Raw genomic sequence first — 16,031 nt, 5'->3', positions numbered from 1 at the left:
GACGATCAATCTTGGTGGGGCAATATCTAAATGGTCGTCCTTTCGGCATTTCTTTCCAAATGCATACATAAAGTACGGAGTATTAGTATTACTTATACTCGTATCTATAGTTAACTACAAGGGACTTAAATATAATGGAACTTTATATGATAGGGAGAGCATCTTTAAAACGACAGTTTTATATACCTACGAGAATGTAACTTCTGTGTGTAGTATCTTAGAGTGTAAACATACAGTAGACACATTAATACCCCTCCCTCACTTTCACACCTCACGTCACTCCTCCACCCACCCATCCATTCAGGACAAGAACGTATCACACATACATCTCCATAAGGCCTCCCTCAGCAGCAAACAGCACACTCACGATTTATCATCCTCAATCTATTAGTTGAGGTCGCCCAGGCTGCATCCCCAATCTCATCCCATACGATTCCCCTACCCCAACTGTACTCGCGCATATGCACGTAGCACGACATACAAGCCTCACGCCCCCATTTCCCCGCCCCCATATCGAACATCCCCATGTGTGCATGCATGCTGCGTAACGTAGCGTGGGGGGGAAAGGCCAGGCCTCGTTCGAGAGCCACGAGGGTTGTTTCGTATTGTGATGCGAAGGAAGGGAGGGAGGGGTGGGCACGTGAGATGGTCATGAAGGTGGTGCTTCAGTATCCCTTACGATTCACAAACACTAGATGTACGGTTATTAGAGCAAATACAGACGATCGACTGTCATGGTGTAAGTATATATTGAGGGGTGGGTATGTAGGCCCATATGTATAAGGACATGCCGTTTCGCAAGAGCGAATCCACGGCACGGCTAACGACTGTAGGTATATATGAAACAATTGGGTGGATCAATGGAAAGGGGAGGGGGGAATTTGACGAGACAAGAAAAAAAAGGAAAATTGATCAATGAAAAAGGAGGAAAGAAGATGAAGAGGTATTTCGCGCTTGTATGATCGATCCAAACACCAGATATAAAACAATGAACTCGGGGAATGAGAGCAAACTCTCTCCCGATGTCTGAGAAAACATTCCCCCTCGCTGGCGCAGACAGATTACTTATCCGATGATGGGTGGATGAAAGGCTGAAAAAACACATGACATGATTTCTGCAGATCTCGCTCCCTTATCCGCCGCCGCTTCGCAACTCAGTAAGTATCAATTCCACGTCGAAATGCTCAGAATCTGTATGTCACGGGCGCACGCTCCGCAATGGGCGAGACGTCGCTGTCGCGGTTCCTCGGGCGGTTCTGATCCGGCGTCGCGGGGCGGTTGCCACCTTCGTTGCCCTCCGCGATCGGTTGCGCACCCCCGTGCATCGTGAGGTGGTTCGCAGAACTCTCCTGGCGGCCCAGATACGAGGGAGTGGACTGGTAGCCTGGGTTGTACGATGTCGGCGATCCTCCGCGGTGTCCATTCGTAGGTGCGTCGTCGTCGTCCGCGGCGCGACCAGGAGGTGGGCCAGAGGGGGCGGCATAGGTGTCTGCGAATGGGTTATCCTCGGGCTGAGCGGCGGCTTGTGGTCTTCGGTTGCCTCCTCCGGCTTGGAGGGACGGCGGTAGCGGTAGCTCGGTCTTGTCATAGCTATTTGTTGGGCTGGTTGAGCCGGCGTTGACGGGCGCGACCGGGGAGGGATCCTGACGAGGCGGCGGTTGCGGAGGCGGGTTGTACATGCTCTGCGGTGGGTTATTGGCAGTGGAGATCGGGGGAGTGGGAGACTGTCCCTGCATTCGCCTGGCCTGGAGGATTGCACGCTGGTGTTTCGAGGCAGCGAGAGATAGCTGCTCGTTCGTCTCGATCAGGGTCAACATGGTATCATCGTCGGGTGCTGGATTGTCGCAATTGATGTAACCCTGTACGCTCCGCTGCGCGGATATGCACCGCTCCGAAAACTCCTTGACGAGCTCGTTTCCTATGAGCTCGTTCGCGGGTGTCGATTGTACGAGCTGTAGGAGAAGTTTGGCAGATGTACGCGCCTCCTCGATGCGGCCGGCCAGCTCTATCGGCGGTGGCAGGCTGCGAGTCCGACTTCCACCTCCGCCTCCCGAGTTGAATCCACCTTGAATTTGTTGACCGTTCCAGGCTGGTGCGTTGAGTGTGCGGGGGCCCCATTGCTTCTGGGCATTTGCCATTAGGCCTTTCTCCTTCCTCCACATTGCGAATAGCGTATTGAGATTGGTGTCGTACGCCTTCTCGCGCTCCATAGCATCCAGTGTCTCCCTCAGAATCTGCGCCACACTCGGGTCTTGTCCATTCCGCAGCAGATGTTTGACCGTGTCGGCGAATTGCTTGTCGAGGTTCTTGGTGAAGGAGGCCCCTGGGTTATCTGCGAGGATCCTGATGAGCATGACCGCATTGTACTGGACGTGTGGCTTCGAGTAGTTGTCCTTGGAGAGGAACTTGCGAATCTGCGAGGCAGCGGAGGCGGCAGCATGGGGGCTTGCGACGGCGGCTTCGACGATGGTGGGAAGGTGTAGGACCTCTTCGCCCTGCTGGAGGTTATTATGCCTAATTTTCCAAATAATTATCCATGTAGACATACAGAATTTGCGGCGCCAGATTCGCAAAAGAGTCTCTGTCGCTTGATCAGCGCCGTCCAGCGGCAGTGGGATAAAGTGAAGGTAGGAATGGCGCGCATACCACTCCTCGTTGCGCATTGGCTTCTGGTGTGTCCGCATCGGACGAGTGTTCTGTGTCTTGCGCCGCTAATGAGAGAAAGAGAGAACAGTCAGTCAAGAGTCAGAGATATGTAGATTGAAGACGCGTAGAACATACAGGTAGGTTTCCTCATCAAGCTCCCCAGATTGGTCAATCGCTTCTTGATGGCCATGGTGGAAGTTGCCGAGCGGGGTCCCCCTATGATGCGGAGGGAGTGTGTTGTTGTTGTTTTGCAATCCGGTAGGAATCAGTCGGCGCACGATAGGATGGGGAGAGGGAAGAGAAAGGGAAGAGAAGTGGAGTGAAGAGAGGAGGGTAATAAGGTATTGGCGGGAAGTTGACGAGATGTTTTGCGGCGAGTGAGTGAGTTGACGACGACGTTTGTTGGTGGTGAGGGTGGCCTAGTCAACGTCGTCCTACTTAAGGTTAAGGTACGAGTAGGTAGATTACTACTCTTGGGTACAAGTTAAATCCTCCGCAAAGCTCGGATCCTCCGCCCAAATGAGAAGACAAAGGAGATTATGCGAGGAGATATATGGCAATTGTGCGATATCAATTTAAATGTCAATATCAGTGGCAATATCAAAAGTAATTGCCGTATGAAAAAAAAAAAGGCAAAGCGAAACGAATAGGAGGATGTCGCTCCGGAATGGGGTGAAATGGACTCGTTTAAAAAAAAAGACCGTTTGGGAGATGCACAGCCCCAAAGGAATAACCACCGCAAGGTTACCAGTATGTACAAGCAGCTTTGATCCTTTCCATTATTATTTTGCTACTGCAAGATCCGGGTGATATAACAACTGAGATTGTCACAGAAGTCTCATGGAGACGAATAGATACTTGCGCGGTACTCGTATGTGTATCGAGTACTAAGCGGATCTAGGGCAGCGACGTCAACTGGCCGCGTCAAACATTCCTTGGGAGTGTGGCGACGCTTTGTTCTTATTTGTCTCTACGCCTCTGCCGGATTCGCCAACGGTTGTGTTTGCCTTTCTCTGCTTGTCTTGTGGTTCGGTATACACGCGTTCGAATGCTCGGCATCTCATCGTCCAATCTGATCTCCGCTTTGCACCTCTACGATGGAGTCTAGACAGATACTAGAACCTATGTACATGGTCTTACGCAACTCAGAGACTCTGTACATAACGCAGACAACATCGTGGGACATCTCCATAATGCTCGTGTAAGCAAACTTCTTGTCAAAGCGGTCATGGATTAGAAACATGAAGCAAGCCCCCGGCGAACGGCAACGGCTTCAGGTAGTTACGACTATCGACCCTGGGCGCGCTGTACGACCTCGTCTCAACGGTATTGCTTTGTTGGTGGTACGAGTACAGTGCACGGAGTACGGAGTACTGCAAGTATCACACGCTGTCTATGAACCTGCTTTCGACTACAGCCAAAACCTCGAAGCTGTCACCAAATCCGTCGAAAAGGACACATGTCTAGTCTTATAAGTATTGTAGTCGGATTCAGGTTTCTCATCTTGGAGCAGACTGATCTTGATCTCACCCGTGAACAGGCGGAGAGCGTCCAAGCATTTATATGGCGTCAATGACCAATCAAGCGACCTCGTCCAATGATGTTGGTGGTCACGAACAGCAGACCACATGATGAAGTATCGCACTCATCAAGACACTTCGGAAGGCCGCCCCAGACTTGGCTACTCATTTGAAGAGACACACAACTGACTAAATCCATCTGCTTTCGTACAGATGTAGAGTTCGACCTTGAAGAATCGCCATCCGGTGCGCAGCCACCCACGGCTGTGACTTGACTGTCCCACCATTACGAGCACACATAGTACGGAGTATGCAGATACGGAATCGGCGTGGCGCTGTCATGATGGAAGGCTACGGCTGGGGACGAGGCTATGAGGCTACGAGCATGTGAGGCTGACGCCCCCGTTTCCTTAATTTTCCCCTTCTTCCCCGTACTTGTGATACGAGGACCAGCACGACAAGGTAACTAAATATTACTTGAAAGGTGAATGCACCCAACCGGAGTCATAAGCGAGATCGATCAACATCGGGAGCTGCCTCTGCGCCTCCTGCGCTCCACACAGATTTGCACACGCACGCGCAAGCGCAAGCACATGCACCTTGTACACAACCATAACCATACCATACTAAGACCATACCGTACTGCCTGCTCAGTGTGTAGGACAAGACAATGCCGTTTGCGATAACAGGTATGGTTACTCGTAGTGTAGGTGGTGTGTTGTTTGTAGCCTTGGAGGCACCTCGTCGTGTGCAACTAACAATGCTTGTCCGACGTCACTCGACTTGGATGCCCAGCAAAACGCCAGCATCAGCTAGCACACACTGGGTGACGATCATGGACGATCATAGATGCCTTGCGACAGGACTGGCAGACTAGATGCTCGCTTCTGGTCTCCGCTGCAGCTACGACTATGAGACACGCATAAGCTCTTCCTCTTTCTCTTAATCATTAGAGGGCGGAGTCGATGTGGGTATGTGAGTGCTAGCCCTATATTTGAGGTTTAAGTACCCGAGCCAACCATGCGCGACTACGTAGGTAATGTATCATGCAAAAAGTACGAATAGGGCACGGTAGGATAAGGTAGGGATAGCCAGGTACATGAAGTGTTCCAGGAAATAGATATACCTAGGTCATCGTCGTCGTTATTGTTAATATCATTGACATCGTTGCCTTTTCTACCTGCACACCCACCTACCTACCTACCTACCTACGTTGTGCCCACCAAACGACTTTCTCTCCACATCTCGTGCAAAACAACACTCCATCTGACCTACACCAGCATCAAGACACCTGATCACAATACCAGTCACCACCGCCTTATTCTTACCCAAGGACTCAACCCGTATACCAAGACATCTCCCACAAAAATGGCCCATAAGCCCGCCCCTGCGAACGCGATGGCAGGCCATGCCAGACAGCGCTTCCAGGAAACAGAAGGAGACCGACGAGTACGAGCCGCTGGCAAGTTTGCAGAATTCGAACACGACATGCCTGCCCTTAAGAACCGCTTCCAGTTCTCCCTCAAGGACAACTTGACCTCCTACCTAGGCACCCGCAACCCATTCTACACCGACGTCAACCCGGAGACCGATTTTGTATGGCTCTTCGACAACACCGCCTACCAGAATCGCATCGGGCGATGGAAGGCGGATTTCACTGCCGCCTATTTCGTCAAGAATAGCGGAAAGGATCTGGGAGAAGTTGTGGCCTGGATCAGCGACAAGATAGGACTTGCAAAGGACGACGCGGCCGAGGCCACCATCGCTAAGAGAGTTCAACCCTTCGTCGACTCGATCCTCCCAGCCCATGCCGTGACCATCGACCTCCAGGGCGTCAACGTCCGCCTGGGACCCAGCGGACGTGACGGCATCAGCTCTGACGAGATCGCGATCCCAGGCCACGGCTACAAGGATAACGAGATCATCGTCAATAAGGCCATCAACGCCGACGCCACGAACCTCAACACAACCTTCGCCGTGCCCAAGGGATGGGCCGTTCTCTCTGATGTAGACGACACCATCAAGAAAACCTTGACCTCCGACCCCATCGGGATCCTGAAGACCACATTCGTGGAGGAGCCCGAACCCATCAAGGGAATGCCCGAGTTCTACAAGCACCTCGTCCAGAAACTCGACAACCCACCCTTCTGGTACCTCTCCGCCTCCCCCTACAACCTCTACCCCTTCCTCCGCAACTTCCGCGACACCTACTACCCGCGCGGCACCATGATCCTCCGCGAAGCCTCGTGGATGAACCTCGCCGGCTTCCTCGCCAATCTAACCCAAGGCACGGAAGCCTACAAAGTCGACCGCATAGAGAAAGTGCATGAGGAGTTCCCTAAGCGCAAGTTCATCCTCATCGGCGACAGCACGCAGTCCGACCCAGAGGCCTACGCCACCATGTACCGCAAGTACCCTAAGTGGATCGCGGCCATCTACATCCGCAAGGTCGAGGGCGTGGCTGAGATGGACGAGAACAAGAAGAACGAGCCGGATAGGTTCAAAGAGGCGTTTAAGGATGTTCCCGAGAGTGTGTGGTATGTGTTTACGGATCCGGGAGAGCTGTATGCGAAGGTCGATGCGCTGGTCGCGAAGTCAGAGTCTAAGTCGTAATGAATTATCGCTATCCTTCGAATCTTCCTGCGCACGTTAATCGTTCACTTCCATTCATTTCTATATTTTCGCCGGCGTTCCATCACCACCTCACGCGGCCCCTATCCATCCTACCATCCCCTACCCGCAATGCAAATATCTTTGCTTCTTCTTTCTTATGCGCCGTTTCTTTCTCGATACCCCCTCCCTCCTTTTTACAGTTGAACACACTATGTAATGTACATGCTTGAATGCATTCTTCCTGCTTTTTATCTTTTTCGCCCACAATGCATATCTGATACTGATTGAGTGATACCACGTGATAACTGATAATGGTTTGATGCCCTAATGTTCGAATCTGGAGTCGTGATGTGCTAGTATGCTGAACAAAAGGGGATTGATTATATGGCGGGTTGTGGTAAGAGGGACGGGGTATATCATCTTCTAACAATCACACTGATGGACACAGATAGAATTGGGGTAACACAATGCTCTTCATCTGTGGTGAGTAGCTCATAGGTTCATCACAACAAACAAATCCATCACACATCACACGACAAAACAAGCCAAATCTTTCTCATCAATGTTCATATAGATTTTTCATGTTTCATGCATCACGCGACCATGCATCGTGTGCTATGCTATGCTAAAAGCTATGCTAGCCGCCATGAAGCGGCAGTGGCGAAGTAAGAAGAAAAAAACAAGGAGACAAATTGGGTATATCATGTACAGTTCAGTCCACTTTCGACCGTCGTTCTTGACAACCACCCCGCCCGACGCTCAGTTGGTGGATGGAGATGGGGTAGGATATGGACATGTATTCGTGCCTTGAAATGTGTTTGCGGAGTGCGAGGAAGCGTGCGGGGCGGGTGGACGTCAAGAGACATGTAGAAAGGGGAAAAAGAAAGAACAAAAGGCCCGAGCATCAATCAAGATGTTTTAGGGAAAGAAGAGAATAGAAGACGAAAACGAAGAAAGATCTAGTCGCTGCATGGGCAGTAACGACCAGGCACCCACGTGATCCCATCATCAAGATCGGGAAGGAGCGAGTTAAGCTTGGGCGAAGATAGCCAGCGTAGCGCAGAAGTTGGAGCGGTTGTCCTCGTCCTTGACGATGCCTTGGCCGCCGGAGGTGATCATATTGACGGACGCCTTGGTCGAGAGCGCGAAGATGTTGACGTTGGTGGAGTTCTCGATCTGGTTGATGTCGGACTGGCAGTTCTGGCCGGGCACGCACTTCTGGTCGTAGTTGGAGAAGAACGAGTACACGCCGGCGCCGTAGTTCCAGATGCTCTCCGAGTCGATGATGCGGACGCCCCAGGCGGACTTGCATGCTTCGGTCGTGCAGGCTTCGAAGTCGGGGTCGAAGTATTTGTCGTTCTTCTTGAAGGGAACGGCGGCGGAGGGGTTGGGCTGGTAGTAGGGCGTCTCGGTCTGGATGGCGCCGAAGAAAATGTCCTTTGCGCCTTGGAAGTGGTACTGGCTGAGCTGCGAGTGCTCGGATGCAGTGCCCCAGAGCCAGACGGGCCCTTGAGATTCGACGAGCATACCGCGACCGTTGTAGATGTCGATTTGGCCGTGGTCGTCCTGGTCAAGCTCGTGGTCGGCGGTCCATAGCCAGACGTTCTCGAAGTACCCGCTGGCTTGCTTGGTGACGTGGAGTTGCATGAAAGAACCGATACACTCTTCGTTAGGGGGGTGGGTGGCATTGGGGTTCTTTGCGCAGTTGGATGACTGGAGTTGGGTGCCTTCGAAACCACCGACACGGAAGTGAACATCCCAGAGGCCAGCAGTTCCAGCTTCATTTCCGTTAATGTTCCACTCCATGAGGATGGCGCCAGGGGCAGGTCCCGCAGTGGTGACAATGATGTCGCTCATCTCGAAAGATCCCTTGTCGCCTGACTGAGCACCAACTTGAATAGCCGGCTTGGGATCGGCCTGGTCTTTGAAGAAGTCACCCGTTGCCATGAACAACGGCCAGATCTCACCAGTCATCTTGATGTTCTTCTCGGCGGGGATGACGATGGTCTCTTTGATGAGATATGCGCCATGGTCAGCGTAAAGAATCTGGCCTTCTTCAAGACTGTTGATAGCATCTTGAATCGCTTTCGTGTCGTCGGTTTGACCGTCACCCTTCGCACCGGCAGCTTTGAGGCTGACGAAGGAAGAGGCAGCAACGTTCTCGTACTGCGGCTTGCTGCGTTCGAAGAAACCATTGGTACCCTGGAGGCTAGCAGGCTTCTGGGGAGCCCCAGAGACATCACCCTGGACGCGACCAAGCTGAGCACCAGCCGCGAGAGCATTTCCCTGAGCCCACATGGAGACCTCCTTTCCACCAGGGAGAATAGCCTTGCCAGTGAAGTCCTGAACGGCGGTATTAGATCCAGTGAAGTCGACGTTGTCTAGGATAAGTGAGCCACCAGTGTGAGGGATGCTATCCTGGGAGAAAGACGTATTGACGCCGATTGGTGTACCGACGAATTTGCTGTCCATGAGGATGACGGAGCCAACTGTCTGGTTCTCGGGCGCGTTGGCCATATCGAGACCGACCTTGCAGTTGTTGAACGTAACCGACTTGAGAGTCCACAGCCAGTTCCAGTTCATGTAAATACCAACGCCGCAGTCGTTAAAGGTGAGGTTGCGAGTGGTGAACTGCTGGCTACCGAGGAACGCCCCGATTTTACCACCAGTGAAGGTGAGGTCGGCCATGAAGCCACCAGATCCATTGTCCTGAAAGATACCCTGTTGCTGCGCGCCAGCCTCACCCTTTTCCATGACGAATTTGATGTTCTGGAGACTAGTGGCTTGGGAGACTTGCCAATGGATGGCGGAAGCCGGACCCGGGGCAGCAGATATGTCGAGAATGAAATTACGGATCTGGCGGTAGAAGTTGTTTTGGTTCGTGTACCAGTTGGCGCCATTACCACCCTCGATGTAAGGGTCGGCGTCGATCATCCCCATACCCTTGAAGGTGCCAGAAGCCTTGATAGTAGGTAGCTGGTTCGCATCACCAATGAACTGAGTGTAGTAGTACTGGATGATAGGGTCGCTGACTACATAGGTACCGGGAGGGAAGTAAACAATAGCAGGAGTGATCGTGGAAGAGTCGCAGCCCTCTCCGCATCGGCCTCCCTCACTGACTGCACGGTTGATGGCAGCGGTATCATCAGTCGTACCGTCACCTGTGGCGCCGAAATCCTTGACATTGCGGAAAATGGTATAGCTCGTGTTCCCGCCAAAAGCAACCTGGCCCTGGCGTTTGATATCCCCGATCCAGAAGCCTGATCCAGAGGCAGGGGGTGCAGGCGTTTGTGGCTGCGCGATGGGGGCAGCAGATGCTGACGAGGCCGTGAGAAGCACTCGTAGCGTGAGGAGGAGCGCTCCAGCGCTGAAAGCTACCATGACGAAGCTTTTTGGGGAATGGAGGAAGTGATTGACTGTTTCAAAAAATGACTGTCTTGATGACTGTGGAAGATACGAACGTCAGTGTCCAGCAAAGACGAAGTAGTCCTTGGAAGCTAGATTTGAAAATGCTCCGAAGCTTGTATAGAAGAAGAGGAAAAAAAGATGTGGGGCAGATGCAAGTGTTGAGAAGTGAGGTTGTAACAACGCACGCGCGCTTGATATGGGAACAGAATGGGCGAGCCAGGCGCCAGGTAGAAGATGAGTCCTTTTCAATGTATGAATGAGTGGTGTGTGATCGACAATGACAATCAGAGAATGACAATAGAAGAGAAGAAGAATGAGAAAGTTTGTCGACACAATGCGAAAATAAGAAAGAATTGTGCACAGAAGTGCGGTGCGAAGCAAGCAACGTCAAAGGCGACGTGGTGAATAAGGGAGGGAATGGGGCGGCGTTTGTATTATTGATATATACAAGGCAATGGAATGAGGGACCTACAATAGAATCAAATCGCCAATCAATGTGGACGTTTCTGCGACCCCGTGTTTCAAGACGTAGATCACTGCGAGCCGCCGTTTGCTCTGCTTTGGCTGTAAATCTCTCACCCCAGTCACGGTCGGTGGCTCTACATTTGGATTTTATATCTGCCGCATCTTCCGCATTGCTGAGCCAGCAGTGATCTTTTGCCATCGTGCCAGCCTCTCTTGCAATGCCCGACTCTTCCAGCAAAGCATCATTCTCGCTGACATCACGGTACTGCCACCGAGCCATACCTCCCCGCCGCAATGAGTGCGTGTCCGTCTTTCAACGTAATGTTCAGTTCACAGACAAGAGCCGAGGAATGCAACCCTGTGTGGCTGTTATGCCCGTGGACCCTGCCACTGGTAGGGGGGCATGTATGACAGGGAGGCTTTGGGGATGGTTAGCCAAAATTTCGAAGCCGCGGGTGAAACATTAGAAGCTCATGGGCCAGTGAATTTTCGTTTTGAGTACTGCAATTCGGAAGAGAGACGAAAGGGTTGAAGGCAAAGGAAGGGGGTTCCTGGCACTCCTGGGCCCTGGGGATTGTGGTGAAAGGGTGAGTCCGATACTTGGCAAAAAGGCACCACAAGACGGGGACAGGGATGTTTGTTCAGGACTAGCCCCGTTTCATGATCCCTGCAGTAAACAAGCTTTTTGAAACGCGACCGTTGATACGCCCAATCCATCCTCATCCTCTCATTCCCATTCAACCGCCGCCTCCTTTGCCTCGCCTTTCCATCCTGCCACAACACCTTTGGCCGCTGACTGGTCCTTCACCACCAGGTCAAGGCTGTCCTACCCTACTCCGGATTTACTCTATTCATTGAGCTCTAATTGTGCTGCAAGCGATGAAGCGCCCACAACCATACGACTGCTGGCGAGACATCCCACTTGACGACGTGCGACGGCCCGCGAAGCCCACCCACGGCTGGCGCCACCATGGCCAGCGAAACGCGGCCAAGTCTAAACATCCGATCGTTAGTACCAAACATATCGATAATAACTCAATCTCCATATGATCCACATGTCCGAGTGAAAGAAGAAAGACAGGACAAAATGACCAATTAGGTGGTCATTGTCGCACAGAAACAGGGACTCAAGGCAACGTGCCTTTTGACTCCGCCGCACCCTTTTCATCCTATCATGCGTGTATTGGGCACAAGTGATCCTGCAGGCATAGTGCAGTGCCCACCAACATGTCAAAAAACCCATCGGACATACGTGGACTTTGCATGAACAAAGGAAACCTGGCTACATCCGATAAATGTCAACCGCAGTGGCCATAAGTTAGGGCGAGAGGTATGTGACTACGCCGTGGGCGCGCGTGGTCGTAAGCTGTACGCAGCGAAGACATGCGCGCCTACATGACTTTCCATCATCCATCGCACAGGTTCGTAGGAGCGTGATTGATTCGAGGGTGATCTGCCGCCGTGCTCCTCCTACCCTTGCGCGAATCTCCCACCTAAAAGACGAATCAGCATCAGCACATGCGAGTTCTCTCCTTTCTCAAAAAGTTAGATTCTACATGCTTGCTTCCCTGCTCGGGGGATATTTAGTCTGTTTTCAAACAGCTGTTTTTAGAAATTCCAGGACTGACTCCGGACGGTTGCTTTGATTAGAGGGATCATAATGCCCTGATCGATTTTCATGCCTTAACCGTTGGGCGATTAATCTTCTGACCAATCAGCTGCCAGACACACTCACTGCCTTTTTCGTATTTACTAGGTATTAATTATTTCGAAACCTGCGCTCAACATCCACCTGCAATTACAATCGAAGCAAACGCTTGTTTCCTCTCAAGGCGAAAGTTGTTGATTATTACCCTTGCATATGAAGATATACGAGGCAATGTCTTCGAGGGTAGCCAACAGAGCCATTCACTATGTTGAACCTGCCAGTACGTAGGCTCTAGAGCAAGTATTACGTATATATATAGACCAGAAGAGCTGGTGTTTTCTTATAACATTGGCATCCACAGGAAATTTTCACCTTTAACAGTGTTGATTGATGAATCAATTGGGTTTCCGAATACCGATCAGAACCAATCAAATTTCGATCTTCCATATTGAAACGAGACGACAGTCCCATTTCAAACATTCAAACCAATGATATCTATCGCGATCGGCTATATACATTCATCTCCAAAGACACAACACAAACTAATGGATAAGTTTTAGCAGACAGAGGAATGCAGATAGGTTGCACAGCTAAAAAAAATTCAGCTTAACACAGTGATAGCAGTTCTTAGCCTAGCAGAGTGGGTATTTTGCTGTGACATTGAGAGTGCGGAGGCTGTCTATCTAGAGGAATATTCTAGATTTCTACCTACGGTGGTGACGCGAATCGGTTGAGTAATTGAATATCAATTAGAATCAATCGAACTTCTACCTACAGCAGGGAAAACGCGAGGACAGCCTGGATTGAAAATTCCGAGTATCGCCCAGGATCAACTCTTGCCCTCGATCACGATAGAAATTGAACGCTATTTCAACTGGGATAGGGAGACAAATTTTGAAGATTTATAGGTAAACAGTAGCTATCGTAAAGGGAAATAAAAAGAGTTCACAAGTATGAAGGAAATGATATATGGATCCATGAGCAAGGGAGGTTTTAGAGAGAAAGCTGTGTTGGAATTATGCTAGCTAAATTGACGAACAAAATCACATCTATGCAATACCTTCACGAGGTCTCTGGGCTGCAATAGCCTCAATCGAGCGCATGTATGTCCAGTCATCTAAGAACTTTACGGCACCCCGGATGGCCGTCGAAACTATATATAAGGGGATTATGCTGACGAACCAAAATATAAAACCAACCGAAACATCTCGACCACGATCCCCCATGACCCCGGCAGCGACCAAACACGTCATCATATAGGCCACACCAAAGTAAAGACCCAGTACTCTATAGATCCCGTTATTGCGGAGTCCTGAAAATAACACCTTCTCGCGCCGATGGAGAGGCTTGAAGTTGGGGATGGAGTCTAGGTTCTTCGGCGTTAGTTGTCCGACCCGAAGAGATTTACGAGGAAGGATGATATACCGTAATTTATCTTGATATCGCATTCGTCAATAGAATTTAAAAGAAGTATTCGCTCTTGATTTACTGTTTGCAACGTGTCGATTCCTGATTTTCGGAGTCGAATTGGGTAGAGAAAGGTCAATTCCAGTCCAGGAGTCTCCACATAGCCGCGAGAACAAAATAGCCTGCGTCCACGGAGTCCTCGTCTATAGTCAATTTTCCGCTTTGGTCGGGCGTAGAAGCAGGCTCCCTTTCGGACATCTGGATCACTGGGCGAGATTACGTTCTCGATGATCACACAAGTGGAGGTGTATCCTTCTGTGTCGAGTGGATCTGCACTATCTCCGGGTAGTTCTGCAGTATAAAAGACATTTTCGCTTGCAGAATGAAGATAGACGGTAGATTTCAAGGAAAGAATTTTGTTAATAGTGAAGACTGACAAGTTTGAACAAGTATCTTCTGCCCTATGACGATACAGTAGATGATTCCGACGAACTACCAACTGGTTCTCCAGTGCCAGGGTGTCAGCGCCGATTTTGATTGGAACCCATCTATTCTGGTGATTTCCGCTCTTCCTTGGCCCAGTATTGAAGAAGAGGGACATGGGTAAACGCTTCAAACTAAGCAAAATAGCTTGGAACATGTCCGCAGTATCATGGTACGTGAGCAGATTGCGATTGTCGAGGTCGAGTATATTCGTGATGATTATGGGAAGGTCGTTTGACATGGTAGTGGAGCGACCAGAAAGCTCGTTCCACACTGTCGCTAGCTCGCTGTATTCTCTGAAAAATGTTTCGAAAAGAGTACGTTGAAGGACTATGTCGACGCACTCGCAATGTGAACCTCGCGTACTATCGCTTTGTTCGTGAGTGCTTCGTAGATCTGGATCAGGACTGTTTGTCTCCAATCCTCCTCCAGGTATTTGAAGGTTTGAACTCAGTCCATCGGTGAAACGTTCGCAGTATGTCCCATTCAAATTAGAGGTTCTCCCTAAGACTACTGAATTATCCAGAAACTGAACGGCAATGGTTGCGGGCAATTCGCCTTCTTGAAGAGTCCAGCTGCGGCACATCCAAACACTGCATGTAAGGCGAGCTCGAGCCTCAAGAGAGAGTTCTCTTGAGATGTTACGACACATTCGTGTGTCTACATCATGAGGTTCAGCAGATGGGAAGTTGTCGTCAGAAACGGTGGCCATGAGTTCCGCGTCCAATACGAGACTTGTCATGGCTCTTTTGTATATTGACGCCATTTTATCGATCTGCACGAGACGAAGAGAGTATTCATCTGGTCCAACCGGAATACATAATGTGTCCATCCAAAACAAAACATTAGCCTATGATTTTATTAGTGCTCAGCTTTCAAGCAGCTTGATATTAGATCAGAACCTAATCTTACATCGTCTCCAACAAGCAAACGTTGTAGTTTCAGAAGGTTGGCTCTTAATCGTTTTACCTGGCACAAGGGAAGCCCATTCTCGCTCGGATTTCCAAGCCCATCAGCCCAAACGTGGGAAATGGCTATGTATTTAGATTTCATCGACCTATAATGGACTTGCAGCGTATCCGTCGGGTTTAAGCAACGATGCCTGTCAAGTGAGACGAGTGGAACTCCGCCTCGCCGGATGACCCTGACAAGCTCATCATACGGCGTCGAAATCATTGAACATTCGCAACCTTCTTTTGTGTGTCGAGTCCTGTACGTTGCCGCATCAGTATGGTAGGCAACGCACGCAGAGTAGTTCGAGCAGCGATTATGATCAGCGAGCCGCTTTGGTGATCTCTCCAGAGAAGCCAGATACGAGAAAGTATTGACGTCGTAGGTTCTGGAAAGATGTTCGACCTGATGTTGGCACCATCCCTTTGAGGTCATCTGCTTTTTATACCTTTCTAACTCTTCAGATGACGACGGTTGGGTCTCGGGGCGGTCTGCAGATATGTCCAAATGACCGGACGCGTGGAAACAGCACTCTCGGTGCTTTAATTTGGATTCAGCACGTTTTTTCTGCCTTCTTTCAGCCCTCGCAGCTTTTATAATGATTCTGTCCATCGGAATGACCATCTTGGTGGACGCTAAGATGGTTCACAGAGGTGTTGGGCCATGCTTCAGCGACTAGGCAGCATCCGAAGCGCTTTGGAAGGCTTTCCAAGGAATATATATTATCCAGGAAGGTAATCAAACATGTAGCACTGTGACATTGGCATGTAGCGCAGATTAGGCTATACGCATTTAGGACTGACCAATCATATCACTTGTGAACTTTCGTCCATTCATGTCGATATACTTCAGAATACCACGGTAAAAAGAACGAAGAATATTTTCGGTAC

The 16,031-nt window shown here is 50.4% G+C and overlaps 4 protein-coding genes across 4 annotated transcripts; 1 reads left to right on the top strand and 3 right to left on the bottom strand.

Annotated features, from left to right (window-relative positions):
- Positions 1 to 1,184: 1,184 nt before the first annotated feature.
- On the bottom strand, positions 1,185 to 2,836 carry BU24DRAFT_355415 (uncharacterized protein; the record flags this gene model as incomplete). Its single annotated transcript, XM_033523853.1, has 4 exons — positions 1,185 to 2,495; positions 2,549 to 2,581; positions 2,647 to 2,711; positions 2,782 to 2,836. 4 exons carry the CDS (start codon positions 2,834 to 2,836, stop codon positions 1,185 to 1,187), a joined length of 1,464 nt encoding a protein of 487 aa, XP_033379461.1.
- Positions 2,837 to 5,534: 2,698 nt separating this feature from the next.
- BU24DRAFT_355879 (actin filament organization protein-like protein App1-like protein) lies at positions 5,535 to 6,779 on the top strand (the record flags this gene model as incomplete). Its single annotated transcript, XM_033523872.1, has 1 exon — positions 5,535 to 6,779. The coding sequence occupies one exon, from the start codon at positions 5,535 to 5,537 to the stop codon at positions 6,777 to 6,779; it is 1,245 nt and encodes a 414-aa protein (XP_033379460.1).
- A 571-nt stretch (positions 6,780 to 7,350) lies between these two features.
- On the bottom strand, positions 7,351 to 11,232 carry BU24DRAFT_427326 (glycoside hydrolase family 55 protein). Its single transcript, XM_033529200.1, has 2 exons — positions 10,660 to 11,232; positions 7,351 to 10,223 (listed from the first exon to the last, which is right to left on the bottom strand). Exons 1-2 carry the CDS (start codon positions 10,930 to 10,932, stop codon positions 7,809 to 7,811), a joined length of 2,688 nt encoding a protein of 895 aa, XP_033379459.1. The 5' UTR covers positions 10,933 to 11,232; the 3' UTR covers positions 7,351 to 7,808.
- Positions 11,233 to 13,498: 2,266 nt separating this feature from the next.
- BU24DRAFT_472277 (uncharacterized protein) lies at positions 13,499 to 15,765 on the bottom strand (the record flags this gene model as incomplete). The annotated part of the gene is made up of 3 exons (XM_033532731.1): positions 13,499 to 15,040; positions 15,103 to 15,247; positions 15,437 to 15,765. The coding sequence occupies 3 exons, from the start codon at positions 15,763 to 15,765 to the stop codon at positions 13,682 to 13,684; spliced, it is 1,833 nt and encodes a 610-aa protein (XP_033379458.1). The 3' UTR covers positions 13,499 to 13,681.
- Between the last annotated feature and the right edge of the window lie 266 nt (positions 15,766 to 16,031).

This window comes from Aaosphaeria arxii (genome assembly GCF_010015735.1).
Source record: "Aaosphaeria arxii CBS 175.79 unplaced genomic scaffold BU24scaffold_10, whole genome shotgun sequence".
NCBI lineage: Eukaryota > Fungi > Ascomycota > Dothideomycetes > Pleosporales > Aaosphaeria > Aaosphaeria arxii.
The sequence above is the reverse complement of the archived record's forward strand: the minus strand, read 5'-3'. Positions and strand labels throughout refer to the sequence as shown.

What these genes read in the sequence shown, in the direction of transcription:
- BU24DRAFT_427326 (XM_033529200.1), bottom strand. Translation starts at nt 10,932, where the DNA reads ATGGCTCGGTGGCAGTACCGTGATGTCAGCGAGAATGATGCTTTGCTG. An exon ending in ATTGGCGATTTGATTCTATT is followed by an intron (nt 10,224 to 10,659) that starts GTAGGTCCCTCA and finishes TATCTTCCACAG; the next exon opens with TCATCAAGACAGTCATTTTT.